General features: G+C 40.4%; 1 protein-coding gene across 1 annotated transcript; it reads right to left on the minus strand.

Moving 5' to 3' along the window:
• Positions 1-527: 527 nt before the first annotated feature.
• On the minus strand, positions 528-17,713 carry LOC108682593 (tubulin-specific chaperone D). Its single transcript, XM_018171787.2, has 25 exons — positions 17,564-17,713; positions 16,842-16,924; positions 15,310-15,612; positions 14,572-14,756; positions 13,960-14,098; positions 12,716-12,923; positions 12,059-12,147; positions 11,387-11,517; positions 11,229-11,305; positions 10,763-10,874; positions 9,576-9,693; positions 9,262-9,416; positions 8,901-8,991; positions 8,401-8,587; positions 7,387-7,542; positions 6,405-6,743; positions 6,130-6,169; positions 5,936-5,940; positions 5,293-5,489; positions 4,617-4,799; positions 4,522-4,575; positions 3,207-3,386; positions 2,086-2,268; positions 1,075-1,194; positions 528-705 (listed from the first exon to the last, which is right to left on the minus strand). Exons 1-25 carry the CDS (start codon positions 17,691-17,693, stop codon positions 589-591), a joined length of 3,582 nt encoding a protein of 1,193 aa, XP_018027276.2. The 5' UTR covers positions 17,694-17,713; the 3' UTR covers positions 528-588.
• Positions 17,714-18,296: the final 583 nt, after the last annotated feature.

Here is an 18,296-nt window from a genome sequence, read left to right on the forward strand (position 1 = left end):
ATCACAGTAAGGCTGTAATTCCCCAACAAGGAAAACATTTCAAGTCCGTTCCGTCATGATCAACATCCACTGATTCCTGCCGACTCTTGTGATAATGTTTGGGCTGCTTTGACAATGAATTTATTATAAAAAGATGAAAGATCATACTTTAAGGAACTTTATTTGTTAATTGTGTGGTTGGAATGGACTTAATATTAAATATAGATAAATTATCACAGCTTAATATGATGCGTTATAAGCAACGAGAATGTGTGAAATAAATGTGAGTATCGTAAGTTTAATGTATGACAACGATAGGCTTAGAAGCTAACCTCGAAGGCACCTGGCAGTATTGAGATGATTTTCACGATCTAAAAAAACTAGATAAAGAATATAAAAAAATGTTTGTAACAGGTTAGTCTCGCAAGACGATATTCCAAGTGATACAAAAATTTAAATGGTTTTATCCTACTTTCCGAAAAATAAATCGTTGAGAATCTTTCTTTGAATTATGAAATAAATGATTCAAGTGCGAAAAGATCTTGAGATTTAATTTATTTGTTTCATGGGAATAAATCTCAAAAGTAAATAATTTCATGAGAGGTAATCTCAATTAACTTTCTTCTTGGGTGCAGGCGGCTGGAGGTTGAGAAGCAGGCAGCACTTGTTGCGCTGCTCACGCACCACAGCCAAGCTCGCCTCCATCCACAGCGTCTCCTCTAGCACCTGCCATGAGGGGGCACCATAATCAGACGAGTTTGGGAACTATTCAATGACAGCGAGAGCAAGAACTAGTCTATGGCAGTGAGAGCAATAACTAGTCTATGGCAGTGAGAGCAAGAACTAGTCTATGGCAGTGAGAGCAAGAACTAGTCTACAAGGCCCAGGTACGTACGTTCAAGACAAGGCCCAGGTACGTACGTTCAAGACAAGGCCCAGGGGCCATACTTTCAAAATTTGCTAAGTGAACTTAAGTACTTACGCTCTATTTTCTTGTCTGTGATTGGTGGATTTTGCTCGAAAGACCATCAATGATTGACGGATGAACTTACGATCTCTTAACTTTTATTTGAAAGTATGGGACCAGGTACGTACGTTCAAGACCTGGTCGAGCGCGTCCTGTGAAGGCGCTACACCGCGGCTGACGAGGTCGTCACCGTACTCGCCGAGCGCGGTCACCAAGGACGTGGCAGTCACACTCCGCACCTTAGGATACTGTAACAAACCATAGGAGAACAAATTAATAGTCGTTATTATAATTCCTATTTGATATCTTCAAATCTGCTACACACGAAGAGATTCAACAATCCCTCTTGGCGTGTATCTAACAATATTAAAGTTTATTAAACAACTAACAGCAACATATTGAGATATCAAGGAATGACGAGAATAACATACAGCATTAAAGACGAATTAAGCTCACAGAATTTCAGGTTAGTATTCAGATTCGCATCATTACTTGTAGAACAGTCTCAGCTAAACCTTAAATCCTGACATTCAGAGCAAATATAATACGCAAGGTGTATAATCATACCGCACCTCGATAGTGTTCGTAAGATCTACCGGAAATGAACTTTAAGTTCGCAAACCCTGCTAGAATTCGAGCAACGATACCATCGATAAACTCTCGTTTGGCTGTTCAATATATTATGAATTGAGTAGCTAATAATGGCGGTGGCGGCACCATACCAAAGAAGTGTAAGAGAGTTACATGGCCATGATGGACAATATTATTTTACAAAAATTGGACAAAAAATTTTTGACATGTAACTTATTCTTCACTAAATTTCCTCAACAACAAAATGTAGAATTAGTTCCGTGGAAGTCGTGAGAAGAAACAAAACAACAAGCCATTTTCTCGCATGATGAAGCTATGGCGGTTTATTATTTATTTTTTAATAAAGTTGACAAAATCCAATGCAATTAAAGTATTTAGTATATTCTACATATTCTATCATCATAAATGTGTTAAATTAATACGTCATATTATGTTAATGTTATCACAGAGCGAGATTTTATACTGCAAAAGTAATGCTTTATATTATAGTAATGTTATCGTAGAGGTAGGACTTGTAACCCAAAAAGAAGAGATCACGTCAGACTAACCTGGTAGCCTAAGAAGAGCAGGAGTTGGTTGAGCAGCGACCTGCTGGAGGAGGTGTCTAGTCGCAGCATCTCAGCCATGGTAGCGCACACAGCAACCAGCTTATGGTAGTCGCTGCAACCCTGGCAGCTTCGACGCAGTGACATCACCAGCGAGTCTGATAAACCAGCGTCTTCTTCTAGAACCTGTACAACACAGACACTCGTAACAATTACAATGTAAACAGAACTTTGTAAAATTAGGTTTGAAAAACAATAAGATGTAAAAAGAAACTTTATAAGATTAGTTATGAAAAACAATAACAATTTAAAAAGAAAGTTCATAAGATTAGGTGTGAAAAACAATAACATGTAAAAAGAAACTTAAGGATCTAAATAGCAAAACATAAAAATTATATTTCAGCACAAGGAAAGCAGAAGCTAGCAAGATATTAAAGGCGTATTATAGTGCATGGTATTATGAGGATGTATTATAGTGCATGATATAATAAAGATGTATTATTAAATTTAATCCAGAAAGTGTAAGCAAATCGTCAGAGATGTGCTATGATGCGCAGTCATGATTTTTTCAGATCCTTGATGAGGATTAGTTAGGCCTGTTCAATTTTGATCATTATGGGGATCAATAATGTGGAGTGAGGGATAATCAAGACAATCAGGCCGCGCTTTCAAAACTCGCTTACATACAAAGCTAGGGGCCGATTACTAGTCTGTGATTGCAGGGTTTAGCTTAAAAAGTTCTCATTTATGGAAAAAAATGCACTATTGTGCTCGCCATGCCCGTCCGTCCCTCTGTTCGTCCGCGACTTCACGTTTTCGTCGACGAGATAATGCGCTCTCTGCCACTCACTGCAGTGAGTACCTACTGAGTTATATTTTTACTCATAGTCACTAGTAGTCCCCGCCCCCCGCCGCTGGCAGGGGTCCCGGGACAGCATTGACAGCACCAGCGTCTGGACAATATTCTTGCACGTGTATTACATTACAAAATATATTACAATATAATATTATATTACCATATAATATTATATTACAATATAATAATATATTACAATATAATAATATATTACAATATAATAATATGTTACAATATAATATTACATTCTGGTAGCCAAGCCCCAGACCTGGTCTAGCAGAGCAGACGAAGCGATGAAGTGCTCGAGTGTCCGCAGCACGGGCAGCACGAGGCGCTCTACAGGCGGCTCTTCAGTCAGCACTTCCATCAAGGTTCTGATGAAGATCTTGATGTCTTCAGGTGAGCTCTTCATGAGGTGGCCTTCCAACGCGTCTTTACTTGACTGAGCCTGCACAACAAACTTATATCAGCTACCAAAAAATGTAAGTAGTAGTAGTTCTTCTAGCGCTTTAGAAAGTCCTGAATTCAAAAAGGTTAGAAAATTGCTTCCTCGAGTTCAAGCGACATGTTCCATATTAGACATACAGAATAAATGGTTTGCAAAATACCGCGGCCGATACTAAATACAATTCAGCGCATACAATAACATATAAATGCAGAGAGTTCAACTATCGACATAACAACAAAAGCGTATAGTAAGTGTTGCACCCTTTGAATTATTGATGCTTAAATAAAGAAGTGTCAGGTTATTAGATTCTAAAAATTATATTCTTAAACAGAATAAGATATAATTACCTGCATAAAATTTCAAAATAAATGGTTCATACTTTCTTATCAACCAAACACGAGTGGGCGATAGCTATAGTAGTATATGTAAGATTTACGCATGGTGTCCACAGGGTTGCTCCAGTCTAAAGGTGCTTCAAGGTTCTTAGAAGAATCTCAGTTGACAGGAGTGACAGCAACGCAATTTATGTATGTAGTTCCAGAAACTCTGAATTCATGCAAGTGTAATCGCAATTTAACATGTACGCTTCACATAGTCCTATAGTTCAGACCTTCAGTCATCCGCCCGAAGTGTACTAGAAATTAGTTAGTCAGTTGCAGTTCAGAATTGTCTTAGTGGCGAAATATTTCGGTGCGTTAACCTAGTGCTGCAACTTATTAGTCATTCATTATGAATTTGATCTGACATTTTCATGGTTTACTTGGAATTAATTTTGCTTACATTTGTTTCAATTTATAGTAGATAGATAATATTTCCTATATCATACTTGCAGAAACTATGGTTTCACAAGACTTCAATAAAACTCTTTGAAATCCGAGTGTCAAGAAATTCGCCTAAACCTAGGGCTTAACTCTTTTGTTATGTTAATAACACGGATCTTGGTTCAAAGGTGCTTTGGATAAACCCGGAATTTTTCACCCGAACAGACAAAGCTTGTCAATCGCAGCAACGAACAAATTGCTGATATATTAGCGCAAATTTGGTGCAGTGGATGACAATCGTAATAGACAATCGTATTGCCATCAGCTTTTTAAAACATTAATAGATTTACGTCAATGTGCTTTATGATGCTCACGAGTGTAGCGGAGACCCCGCCGAGGCTGTAGGCGTAGCCAAGTGTAAGGTCTGTCTCTTATACACATCTAGATGTGTATAAGAGACAGGACTAACCTGGTAGCCTAAGAAGAGCAGGAGTTGGTTGAGCAGCGACCTGCTGGAGGAGGTGTCCAGTCGCAGCATCTCAGCCATGGTAGCGCACACGGCAACCAGCTTATGGTAGTCGCTGCAACCCTGGCAGCTTCGACGCAGTGACATCACCAGCGAGTCTGATAAACCAGCGTCTTCTTCTAGAACCTGTACAACACAGACACTCGTAACAATTACAATGTAAACAGAACTTTGTAAAATTAGGTTTGAAAAACNTCTAAGAGAGGGGGAGTTCACCCTGGAGACCTTCAAGAGACAACTAGACGTGTTCCTGAGCACAATCCCAGATCGACCTCCCCTGCAACACTACCAGAGGCGAGAAGCAAGCAACAGCATCGTGCATCAGTTGGACCAAATGAGGGCGGATGAACGATAACCAGAGGCGGCGATCCATCGTGGCCTGTGACTGCTATGTCCCAAACAAATACTAAGGATACCAAAGATACCAAGGATACTGCAACACATGCACACACCAGCATGGCCGTGACGGCCGCCTCCCTCACCCAGGCCCCCACACACCTGCATGGCCGTGACGGCGGCCTCCCTCACCCAGGCCCCCACACACCTGCATGGCCGTGACGGCCGCCTCCCTCACCCAGGCCCCCACATACCTGCATGGCCGTGACGGCGGCCTTCCTCACCCAGGCCCCCACACACCAGCATGGCCGTGACGGCCGCCTCCCTCACCCAGGCCCCCACACACCTGCATGGCCGTGACGGCCGCCTCCCTCACCCAGGCCCCCACGTCCCCCCGTCTGTCCGTCGTGTAGTCCTCAGTGGCGGTGAGGAAGCAAGTCAGCAGCGCCTCCAGCTCCTGCTGCCCCACGCACCCGCGGCCTGCAAACACCAGCGATAATAAAATCACACAAAATAGTTTGTTAAAAATACTCTTCTATGAGTAATATTAGAAATATATGGATATAATTTATACTTTTCAACGTGATCCCACGGTAATAAAATCATACAAAATAGTTTGTTGAAAATACTCTTCTATGAGTAATATTAGAAATATGTATATGGATATAATTTAGACTTTTCAATGGGATCCCACAATTATAAAATCATACGAAAGCTTTGTTTAAAAATACTCTCTGCTACGAGTTTAATTGGAAATATACGAAAAAAATTTAGAATTTACAACGAGATCCCACTGTCATAATACAATATTTTGGGATAAATAGTACTCTTTTATACCGGCATTAGTTCAATGTAAAAGATAAGAACAAAATTTAGATTGACAAAGAATCCCACTGCCATCAAATACAATTATTTGGTGGAAATACTCTTTCTGTAAGTATCAGGTCAATTTAAATTATATGAATAGAATTTAAATGATAAAACATTTCCGTCCATCAACTAAACAAAGCCAATAAGCCAATCAACCATCTTTCCACGAGCATGATAAGTTTAGATACTTTACCACATTGCCAAAAATTTAGATACTTTTCTTTAATCAGCGATCAATCCTCGCTATAGCATTGAAGATAAAATCTCTAGCACGGTGCGAGGAAGGCCTCCTGAAACCCAAATAATATTATATAACACCATACATTTCCTCGCATCATAATCCTTTGTCTAGACTCTAGACGATTGGAATGAGGATTTTGGTCTCGAGGGTCTTGAGTCTAGACGACTTCGACCACGGTCTAGAGTCTAGACCATGTTTGAAGTGATGAATTTAAGCCCACGATTGAATTGATATCAGAAGAACAGACGAAGCAGGTTTGCAGGCGCACTAAGAACATGTCTCACCGAGAGCGGCAGCCCAGCCCTGAACGCAGTGTTCCCGGTCACTCTTGAGGAGCTGCAGGTATCGCTGCAGGGTGTCAGGTGACAGCACCAAGCCCTCCTTGTTAACAGCTGCACCCTCCTTGTCAACAGCTGCACCCTCCTTGTCAACAGCTGCACCCTCCTTGTCAACAGCTGCACCCTCCTTGTTAACAGCTGCACCCTCCTTGTCAGCGATAGGAAGAAGAGAGGCCAGTTCCTCGCAGGAGAAGGACCACAGAGCAGCTATGGCCTTCACACCTGACAAGTTGACCTCTTCATCCTCATACACGATGCTTTCCTCCAGCAGGGTCGTCCATTCATCTGACCAAAACAATAATGGTTAATTTGTGAAGTCCCAAATTTTATAGTTTTAATAACACCTTCAAAATTTACTCAGAAACATAGAATTGACAAATTTTAACTAAGTTAATCACTTATATTTAGCACTAATTATTTTCTTCACGTTCAACAATTTATTTGAATTATTAACTTCATGCAAGTAGTAGATCATATTTACTGCAGAAAAAGTAATTGTAGAAGTTGTGGCCAGTCAATTATAAAAGTTCAGCAGAACATGAGATCTCGTGCTATATTCCAGTCACTCCATGGAAATGAGAAGGAAATTCTTGACTATTAAAAGATTATAAGTTATTCTCACCTATTGGAAGTTCTAAGAAATAACGACTGCAGACAAGAAACGAGTTGATATGTTGAACAATCCTGGAAACATGTCCTATACAAACAATACTCTGAAAAAAGTTGATGGAACAAATTGTTCAAATAGTGACCTAATTCCTGCGTACGACCTTGTCCCGGATGGAACTGCGTCAAGATGAACCACAAAAGAGCGAGAATTGCATCGCTATTCGAATAGTTCCATTCATTTTTCCTCAGTGAAGGATGTATACAAGAAAAAATGTGACCCTATATACATGAGTCAGGGACAAGCGCAGGTACAGCGTACGTATTGTGGGTCGTGGCACGGGCAGCTTAGCAGTGCAGCAGTGCCACATCATCTCAGCGAGTGCCACGCGCATGTAGGCACCCCCAGCTCCCTGGACCAGCCGCCGCTCTCTCAGCTCCTCCGACACTCGCCACATGGACTGCAGCACAGCAGCGCCTGCACAATATGCCTTCACTGCACCCAACAATAACAATCCTCATATTCAGACTTATTGATTACGGTTAACTTACACTAATTGGTAAACTCAGTTTGCTTACCAGAAATTTAATACATTTTCTTTTCAGTTAGTCTGAAATTTGGAAACAGCATTAGAAAAAAATCAACAAGTATAATTTTTCAACAATCGGAAAAGACGAATGATTTTCATTTTAAACTAGCGAAACCAAGGTAAACATTCACCTCGGAAACCACTCGACCTTAACATTTGCAGTTATCTTATTTCATTTTCCATTGAAATCTATAAGGAATTTGTTTTACTAACTCCATCAACACAACAAAAACGCATTTATAATCCCATTCCCAACACAGAGGCCAAACAAAACCCAGGGGCTCGAGCCAATACGCCACTCACTGAGGGGAACACGTCACTCACTGAGGGAAACACGTCACACCACTCACTGAGGGGAACACGCCACTCACTGAGGTGAACACGTCACTCACTGAGGGGAACACGTCACTCACTGAGGGGAACACGTCACTCACTGAGAGGAACACGTCACTCACTGAGGGGAACACGCCACTCACTGAGAGGAACACGTCACTCACTGAGGGAACACGTCACTCACTGAGGGGAACACGCCACTCACTGAGGGGAACACGTCACTCACTGAGAGGAACACGTCACTCACTGAGAGGAACACGTCACTCACTGAGGGGAACACGCCACTCACTGAGGGAACACGTCACTCACTGAGGGGAACACGCCACTCACTGAGGGGAACACGTCACAGGGGAACACGCCACTCACTGAGGGGAACACATCACTCACTGAGGGGAACACGTCACACCACTCACTGAGGTACGAGGACAGATGAAGGCCTCTTGAGGCGGCGAGGGCGCTGAGGGCGGCAGCGAGGCTCCCCAGGGCGAGGATGGCACCGTGCCGTGCCACCAGGACGGCACCGGTGGCAGCTGTCAGCAGACGAGGCAGTAGCACGGCGCTGCAGTGCTCAGGGCAGTGCTGTGCCACCAGTGCTAGACTCTGCCCAGTGGTACACTGTCAGTGGCAAGTGGCAACGATACTGCAAATTGTGATTTTAAAACAACAACGAGATATTTTAGAGCAAGCCACAACATACAGCCATGTACATCAATCTTATTTCGTGGGAGAACATGTTTTTTTTAATGCAACGTCGCACAGAAAATAATATAGGTAGTATTTGAACGAGGGCGTCAAACTTTGTTGCCCGTTTTATTTGAACGCCATAAACAGCATACTCGGCTCTCCCAGGTTTCTCACACGTCACCAAACGTCATCATCACACGTCATCAATACACATCACACAGCACCCCACCTTGGCGGCGAGCTGCCGCACGACGACGTCCCAGTGGGAGAGCTTGTGTTCGACCAGGTGCTCCGCGAGCGCCACGCTGTACTCCTGGAAACTGCACAACACATCACAATATTATTATAATTAAATAAATACTTTAGAAAACGTGTCTACACCCACAAAACAATTAATGCCTCTAATGATTAAACAATCGGGTAGCAAAAATTAACACAAATTTAGGTTTATCGTAGGTGACTGTCGGCGATCCATCAACTTTCTGCTGAATTTAGCAAGAAGACAACGAATTTCGGAAAAGACACACGGCAGCAGCAGCAGACCTGGCCACAAAGGTAACGAGTTCAACAGGCACACGGCAGCAGCAGACCTAGCCACAAAGGGCGCCAGTTCGAGGTAGGATGTGGCGCGGATGCCCACAGAGAAGTAGTCGACCCGCGTGAGGATGTCGATGCCGTGCGGGAAATTTCCTTGCCGACCCACGTGCTCTTGGAAGGCAGCGGAGGCCGCGTGGCGACAAGGGATCTGCAGCACCATGGACATTTTTAATCAGACTACACATTGTGAATCATTCATAATTATATTATGGCACTATTACTCATTTTCCTATGCATAAATAATAATGATGGAGACGAGGCGCAACGCCTGGGACATCTAATCTTTCTCGACGATGGCCCCGCTCACCTCTCTGTCAAAGAGGGCCACAAGCAGCAGGCCCGTTGCCAGCTGCTGGACGTAAGGGGCCAGGGTGCTGGGCTCGTAGGCGCGGGCTAAGGCCCAGCACAGGTAGCAGGCAGCGTCCCTGCAGCAAACAACGCGTGAACATAGCAAAGCTATAGTGAACACATGGTTGAACTAGTATAAGGTTGACCCATGTGAAGCTCATTTTTGCGGACGGAGCTTGTTGTTCGCCTGTGACGTCATTGACCTCAGTGACGTCACGGGCATTAACCAATCACCGAAATGCGATCAAACCAGTCCTCCAATCCGTAATGGGAATGACGGGATTGTTTACGTTTCTCGATCTACGTGACGTAACAAGAAAGCTGAACTGAAAGGCGGAACTTCCCGTGGGTCAACCTTATATAGTTCAACAATGAGTGAACAAACGGAGTGCCAGATCTGCAATCCGCAGTTGCTGAAGTATTTGAGATGCAGAGCAATCCTAAATTCACAGGAATAACACAGTAAATTGGTTCACTTCAACTGAATTCAAGCCTTTAATAGAGGACAAAATATGCAACGACTTCGCTAGTGTTACCTTAGCAACTTAAGTTACGGTATTCTAGAAAGATGAAGCTTCTCAGGCGGTCACAAGCCGATATTCATAATATGAACAAGAATGTTACAGCACACGCGGAGCTATGGCAAAGTTAAATTAAGAAAAAACCCAATCAAGTGATTGACATCGCGAATTAATGTAAACAAATAACTACTAGCGTCCCAAGAAAAAAAGCGTGGCAGCTTGCCATCAGATGAACAAAAAAGTATGTCAGTAGGCATAGGTTGGCAAAATTTGTCCATTTAGATAAGTTTGATTGAAGACATGAGAACAAGTTTTATATATGCTCATAATTAAGAAGATTATATATAAAACTCATTCTCTGGTCTACCATCAAACTTGTCTAAATGAGAAGAAAAATGTCCGAGAACAACATTATTGGCACTCAAGTCAGATCAAGCACAAACAAAGGTGTCCAAACAATAGAAATCAAGTCATAAATCATAATACAGTGGAGATGCATGCCTCACCAGCCATTCCAAGGTATCATAATGAACACAGAAGGTATATGTTAACATTAATTCATTGTATTATGTATTTAGTAAATAAACCATATTTTTAAGCTTACAGAACAAAGAACATAGCCCACCTAACATTAGAACCGACGCTGTTCTGGCCCAAGAGTTTGTCATAGACGAAGGCCTTCTGCAGCACCTGCACCACCTCTGGCAGCGTAGATGGCAGCAGCAGACCTCGGCGACCTGACCAGTGTAAATAAATGTCAAGCTCTATACTGATACATCTACATTCTGCATATATATTATACGTCTAACTACAGACATATATATATGTCGCAGCAATCGCTGTACAAATATACGAGACAATAATGAGCATATGAGCATAAAATGAACGAAAGAAGACGTAAAATGAACGTAGGAAGACGTTAAATGAACTGAGAAGACGCAAAATGAACGTAGGAAGACGTAAAATAAACGAAAGAAGACGTAAAATGAACGTAGGAAGACGTTAAATGAACGTAGGAAGACGTAAAATGAACGTAGGAAGACCTAAAATGAACGTAAGAAGATATAAAATGAACGTAGGAAGAACCTTACTGCAGCTGTACCTGTTGGTAGTGAGGACCTTACTGCAGCTGTACCTGTTGGTAGTGAGGGCCTTACTGCAGCTGTACCTGTTGGTAGTGAGTGTCTTACTGCAGCTGTACCTGTTGGTAGTGAGTGCTCCCCTCCCCTCACCCAGTAATGGTCCTAACCTGACGATGGTGTCATGGTCCTTGAGGCCGTTGAGCAGTTCATCAATGATGTCCTCCACCTCAGCAGCGACAGAGACATCCTCTTCTTTTTCTGGGTTCGGGCAGCTGGAATTCTCGACAGGCACAACAGCCTGTAAAAACACTCACGTTATTCAATGAGTGATGGATCGGGACTAAGAAAATCCTCATTATTTCTTCGAGATTATTGGTCTACCATTAAATTGGTCATTCTGCCAAATTTTATCCATTTAAATCGTTTCAAATATTTTTTTTCATTTCCATTCAATCAATAGTGAACATTTATTAAAAAAAATGATGTACATATAACAAAACTTCATGAGCATTGTAGAGTTTACAATTATCGATTTGATTCTGATTTGTCATTTAAGAGAAATTCCACTAGAATTTCCTTTTCACTAGTTTGTGGGAATCAATATAAGCAACATTAAGATAATTGACATCAATATAAGCGACGTCAATATAAGCAACATCAATATATGTAAGCAACATCAATATAAGCAACATCAATATAATTGACATCAATATAAGCGACGTCAATATAAGCAACATCAATGTAAGCAACATCAATATATGTAAGTGACATTAATATAAGCAACATCAATATAAGCAACATCAATATAAGCATCATCAATATAATAATTGTGTGCTCACTTCAGGATGAGAGACGACGTTGATGGCTAAGGACCGCTTGCCACGCTGGTACCTCCACGCGGCCAGGCGGGGAGGCAGGAACGTCAGGCCTGTGGGCGCACCAGTCCTATTGTTAAGTCCTGATGCTTATATGTTATTAGGGGCGCGTTATGTTCACGCGTGTCAAGGTATTGAATTTGACAAGTTTCATCCCTATCCAAACGAATGTCAAGGTGTTGGATATGACAAGTTTAATCTATGACCACCACCTTGCAGAGAACCATGTGCAACTGATGGCTCATTTGGTTCATATCACTGTGATGGACCACAATCCAGCAATGTCTTCATATAAACAACAATGAAATAAACAATATATTAATCCGCTCACACTTCACATATTGAGCACAACTCACCTATTCGCTGGACCAGTCTGAGCACAACTCACCCATACGCCCCATACACTGGACCAGTCTGAGCACAACTCACCCATAAGCTGGACCAGTCTGAGCACAACTCACCCATATGCTGGACCAGTCTGCGCACAACTCACCCATACGCTGGACCAGTCTGAGCACAACTCACCCATACGCTGGACCAGTCTGAGCACTACTCACCTATTCACTGGACCAGTCTTAGCACTACTCACCTATGCACTGGACCAGTCTGAGCACTACTCACCTATTCGCTGGACCAGTTTGAGGGCCAGTTTGCGCACCAGGCTGTCAGTGCGGCGCGTGGTGCCCCCAGCAAGGAGGCTCTGCAGCAAAGGACCTGACAGTGGCAGGAGCTCGTCTCGGCGCCCATGCTTCCATATGAGGCCCAGAGCGCGCAGGTGCCCTAGCACCTTGAAGCTGCTGCGACTCTCCATGCTGCTCTCGCTGATGACCTGCACATCACATCTGGGTCACACATCGTCATAATTCACACACACGTCCGAACTACAGTCCTATAATAGGGGGACAATAAAATCACGAACATTATTCTTTAGTGAATATCATGTCTGTAAATATCATTCCTTGGTGCATGGATCATGTCTGGATCTCATCATATCAAGCGTCGTTATACCGAAGCCCAAAACAAACTCCAATAAAACTTCTATTTGCGTTATTTTCTATTCAACACAGTCGAATGGTTTATCTAAGTCCTATCATCAATTTGTTATTGCTTTGTGGTTCCATCTTCTTTGCTAAAAATTTACATGATTTAACACCAATTATCAAAATATCATCTAAAACAAGGTCATTCACAGTCAAATTGCGCAGTGGCTGCACTAATTCTACATACGATACGTCAGTTTAGCCAGTTCCTAAATGAGTCTTCTGATTGAAACTTGAATAAATCAACACCAAAGATCGCCTTACTTGAGCATTTAATTCACTCTTCAACTGTGCAGTGGCTGCATGAATTTTATACTTAGTTAAACCATTTGAGAAGTTTTCTTTTTCTGTGATAACTACGATAATTCGACGCCTAAAATCACATAACTCATGGAAGTCTCTCCCTTTATAACTACGCAGTGGCTGCATTAATTCTACATATGTCAGTTCAGCCTGTTCATGAAAGCGTGTCAGACACATGCTTCAGGATAATAAGCATTGGTGCAAGTAATTATAGGCTCATCAGGTTGACCGGCCCTGCGTGGAGTGCTGCAGTAAGCTTGTCCGACAAAAGCTTTCAAAGTAAATGCATTAGTTAATGTAAGTAGTGGGAGGCTCGTAAGCTTTGACCAGACCATCGTGGAGTGCTGCACAAAGCTCGTCCAACATAAGCTTCCAAAGTAAAGGCATTAGTTTATGCGAGTAGTGGAAGGTTCATCAGGTTTAACCAGACCTTCGAGGAGTGCTGCACAAAGCTTGTCTGACAAAGCTTCCAAAGGCATTAGTTTATGTAAGTAATTAAAGGCTCTTCGGGTTTGACCAGACCTTCGTGGAGTGCTGCACAAACTCTGCGAGGTAGTTGTGCTTGAGGTCAGGCCGCGTCACCAGCCGCGACACCAGAAACGCTGCCATGTCGCGTGACGACTGTGAAGACCCAAGCTCTGTGTCGATAATCTTCAAGATTCTGAAGGAAAGTATTACCAACTCTGTTATTATGTCGCTGTTTCGTGTTAAATGAGGGTAATTGTAATACACGTCGATGAACTGCAGGAGAGTTCAGAAGTATTATGCATTATACAGCAATCTACAATACGTCTGGCCACTATCCAGAAAAAAAAACCATGAAGGAATTAAAAGAAATTTAATTTCAAATGCCAAATCTTCATGGCAAGCACAGGAAGAAGCTGCATTATTATTATTACTATTGAGGTAGAAAAGTTTGCACAAGATCTGACATGCTCTCATCGCCTACCTCAAATTAAAGGAAGAAACATGTTAAATATTCATATAACGTATTTCTTCCATTAATTTGAGGTAGGCGATGAGAGCACGTCAGAGCTGGTTTAAACTTTTCTACCTCACTAGTAATAATAATGCTGCTTCTTAATGTGCTTGGCAAAATGTTTCGGCAATAAATAGGGCACTAAGGGCACCTACCTCTTGACAGGACTCAGGACAGTGCCGGCGCTGCAAGGCGTTGATGCTGCGCTGAAGTCATCAAGACTGAAGGGCATGTAGATTACGATGGAGAGCCACAGCAGCAGCACGTAGATGTTGTAGAACTCGCAGTCCTGCGTCTGGTAGGTTTCCAGCATACATATGATCGGCATCAGGTGTGATACCTGCACACATGATATTGCTACGTAGATACGAGAGCACCAACACCTGTATGCATGATATTGCTACGTAGATAAGAGAGCCACAGCAGCAGCACGTAGATGTTGTAGAACTCGCAGTCCTGCGTCTGGTAGGTTTCCAGCATACATATGATCGGCATCAGGTGTGATACCTGCACACATGATATTGCTACGTAGATACGAGAGCACTTCACTTTATATTGCTACATGGACACCAAAACACCTTACTTGAACCAATGAAAATTTATACAGACAAGCATGGCAAGTAAGAAATGGTCTCAATATGCAACTTGATCCAGCATAATCACACAACAGGCAGTCAAATTTTAAGCAAGATTTCATAACTTCAAACATATTAAAGGAGAAGATACTGTTGGGTTTTGATGAAATTTTACATAATGCATACAAAATCTAAAAGCAAATAAGCTTTAAATTTCAAACAAAGATTCACACATTGCCAAACATTGATTGGACTTACTACGTCTAATACACATACAAATATTATTATTTTCTATAGGTACTCAAGATGAAGACTGACCTCATGAGGAAATTTCTTCACAATAGACTTGTACCCTCGCACTTTAGACAAGAGATAAATGTACTTGAAGGCCTGGTCAGCAACAGTGGTCTCCTTAGCATGTGCCGAGTCCTGGAAGTCTTTCTTATCATCTTTTGCGGCCTGAGTATGTGATGTTGTGGAGCCCTCGCATGAAATATCATGTGATGTAGTCTCATTTGTCTCCATTGGCTTCTCTTGTGATGAATTTTGTGCTTCAATGATGTACTGGAAGAGTATGGTGAGCATCTCTTCTAGGTGCGAGTCCATCAAGTGTGGTTGCGCCTGGAACGTTGATTGTTGTCAGCAGTTCAATCATCAAATTTTTGGGTTAACATTCAACAACTTGGTACTTCGTATTATAATTTAAAATTTTGGAGTGGCAATAATTTTAAAACTATCAACCTCAAGCAGGAAACAACATATATAATTGTCACAATTGATGCATAAAATGATGACTTATTAAGAACATTAAATGCTCAAAAACTTTCAAAGAGTGCATTATACACAAGTTTTTAAATTAAATACCATGTATTTTTAACATATCTTTGCAGTAATTTTAAATCAAAATTGAAGCATGCACATTTTTCTATCTTAAAAGTCAAATGTCCTAAAATAATAAATGTAGCATTCATTCAAGAAATCAAAGTACCAAGAAGATAATGAACAATATTAAATTACCAAAGCACCAAAAGAATCTACACTGAATTTGTGAAATGAATCGTGATTACATTTTATTAGGTAGACAATTTTGAAGATTAAGAGGAAAGCAAGCCGCAACAGCAAATCATAAATAAGTTCTATGACAGTTTATAAAATTACTTAGCTTACAAATTTTTACAGAATCATACATTACACAACAAATGCTTTCATTCCCACTCATTGTTCTTAAAATATATACTCATAATATAAAATATATACAAGTAGGGATTGTAATTGCAACAAAAACGTTTGTTCACATGACCCAAATAGAGTTTAGTTAGGGAAAATCATACAAGCTTCCCAAACAACCTTCAATAAATGGCATTGGGAAATTCAACTCTTCATTTCCAGATAACCACAAACCTCACAGACATACATAATAATTTAATTTATTTTCATATATAAGGATAAATATTAAGAAATTCTTCTGAAATTGTGCAATGCAAGCAAAACATGTGTACTTTTGCTGCTATGACCTGATCAATGAAGTTTAGTGGCTACAAGTAGGACCCTGATGCTGAGAATGCAGACAGCAAAATAAAAATTCATTCTTGATTCATTACTTTAATGTGATCTATTAGGGAGGAGTTTGACAAATAAACCAGTTTCATGTATCAAATTACTGAATGTGTGGTGTTGGTGTGCATTAACACTAAAAGGCTGTTCATTTTACAGAAAGAAATCAATAGAAATGTTTTTCAAAAACTTTGCTAGTGATAATTTACTTAAGAACAGATTTGTATAATGATTGTATGTGCCAATGTGACTGAATATTATTTTTTTAAATGTAATCACACTAGCGTCACAGTCACCTGATACTTGTCCAAAATGGTTTTGAGATCTTCAAATGGTTTTTCTTCAATAAATAATGGCCCAAAAGGCTGACACTTGGTTCCTGCAAATCAAATAAAATATTATCAAATACTAGCATGAATTTTTTGGTAAATGAGAAAGCTTATATATTATTCCAAATGACCAGTATGGTCTTTTGTAAACATCAGTAACAATTGTAGGCAAAATTTATGACTTTCCATTTTTACTTTGTTCAATTGCCATTTTTCAAATTCTTTTCTGGAATTCCTAGTCTTTTTTGACAGAAGAAATTGATGTTCATAAATTTGTAGGGTTCAACATATTGCCTTTACTTCCACTTTGGTAGTAGCTAGCAGCAAAAATTTGCCCTTAATATTAAACTATGCACAAAATTTAATAGGCATCATTTTAAAATTAAATCAGATTCTATTGAAATATCAGTAGAATATTTACTAATGATACACAATTTAATAAAAAATGATTCCAGAAAATAATTATGTTCAAAAGATATTGCAGAAAATTTAAATCAATATTATTTTCACATGCCAATACACAACATCATTGTAATAAATTACTGCTTGTTAGACAGACATTGTGGGAAAAATATTATAAATTATATTATATATATATTTTTAAATTATATATTAAATATCATAAAAATATTATAAAAAACTGAAATATATACATATATAAAAATATAGTCCATGAAATTACACCTCACCTCCATTGGGAACTATTGTAGGGATGTCTTTTAGCATCTTTTTAACCCTAGCATGATCCTCAAACATGTCCAGAGAACATGACAGATTCACTTCATCAGCAGCATAGTCATTTTCTTTCAGCGGACCCATTGTGAAAAATAATCTGAAACACACACTTATACATAATAATGTTATAGCTCTATTAAGGTCATTACAGTAATAACTTGTACATAATAATGCTATAGCTCAATTAAGGTGATTACAGTAATAGCTTGTACATATTATTGCAATAGCTCAATTAAGGTCATTACAGTAGTGGAATTATCACTGAAAAATATAACATACATTATAATGTCACAAAAAGCAATATTCAGAAATTAATAAAAAAAAAGAGAAGCAAATGCATCACCATGTTTTTCTCCAGGCATTGCAGTTTGTTTGTTGTCATTGTTATCTTTTTTTAAATAGAAAATTACCCTCCATCCACATGGCAGTGATGGCACTTACTGCACCTACATTAATATTGATAAACAATATTTCAACTAATGAGTTGCATTATTGAGATGAATAATCCATTTCCAGACCAAAATTGAGCAGAAGCCATTTGTGAATGGTGCAAAATCCCCCTGTTTGTGGATCATTCTACCTGCTTCTTTGTCTCTTGCCTCATTCATTTTGTTCAAGTTAAAAGAAGCAGCATATATATGCCCGTGATCAAAATCAATTCTGCCTAATATTCCAGATTGGTTTTAT

This window comes from Hyalella azteca, unplaced genomic scaffold, assembly GCF_000764305.2.
Source record: "Hyalella azteca isolate HAZT.00-mixed unplaced genomic scaffold, Hazt_2.0.2 contig8227, whole genome shotgun sequence".
Lineage (NCBI taxonomy): Eukaryota > Metazoa > Arthropoda > Malacostraca > Amphipoda > Hyalellidae > Hyalella > Hyalella azteca.

Bases quoted from the DNA above. Each gene is read 5' to 3' on its own strand.
- LOC108682593 (XM_018171787.2), bottom strand. From the start codon at position 17,693: ATGGGTCCGCTGAAAGAAAATGACTATGCTGCTGATGAAGTGAATCTG. The intron at 16,925-17,563 runs GTGAGGTGTAAT...TTTGATTTGCAG, and splicing joins TACAATAGTTCCCAATGGAG to GAACCAAGTGTCAGCCTTTT. The intron at 7,543-8,400 runs GTGAGTGGTGTG...CATATTGTGCAG, and splicing joins TCATCTGTCCTCGTACCTCA to GCGCTGCTGTGCTGCAGTCC.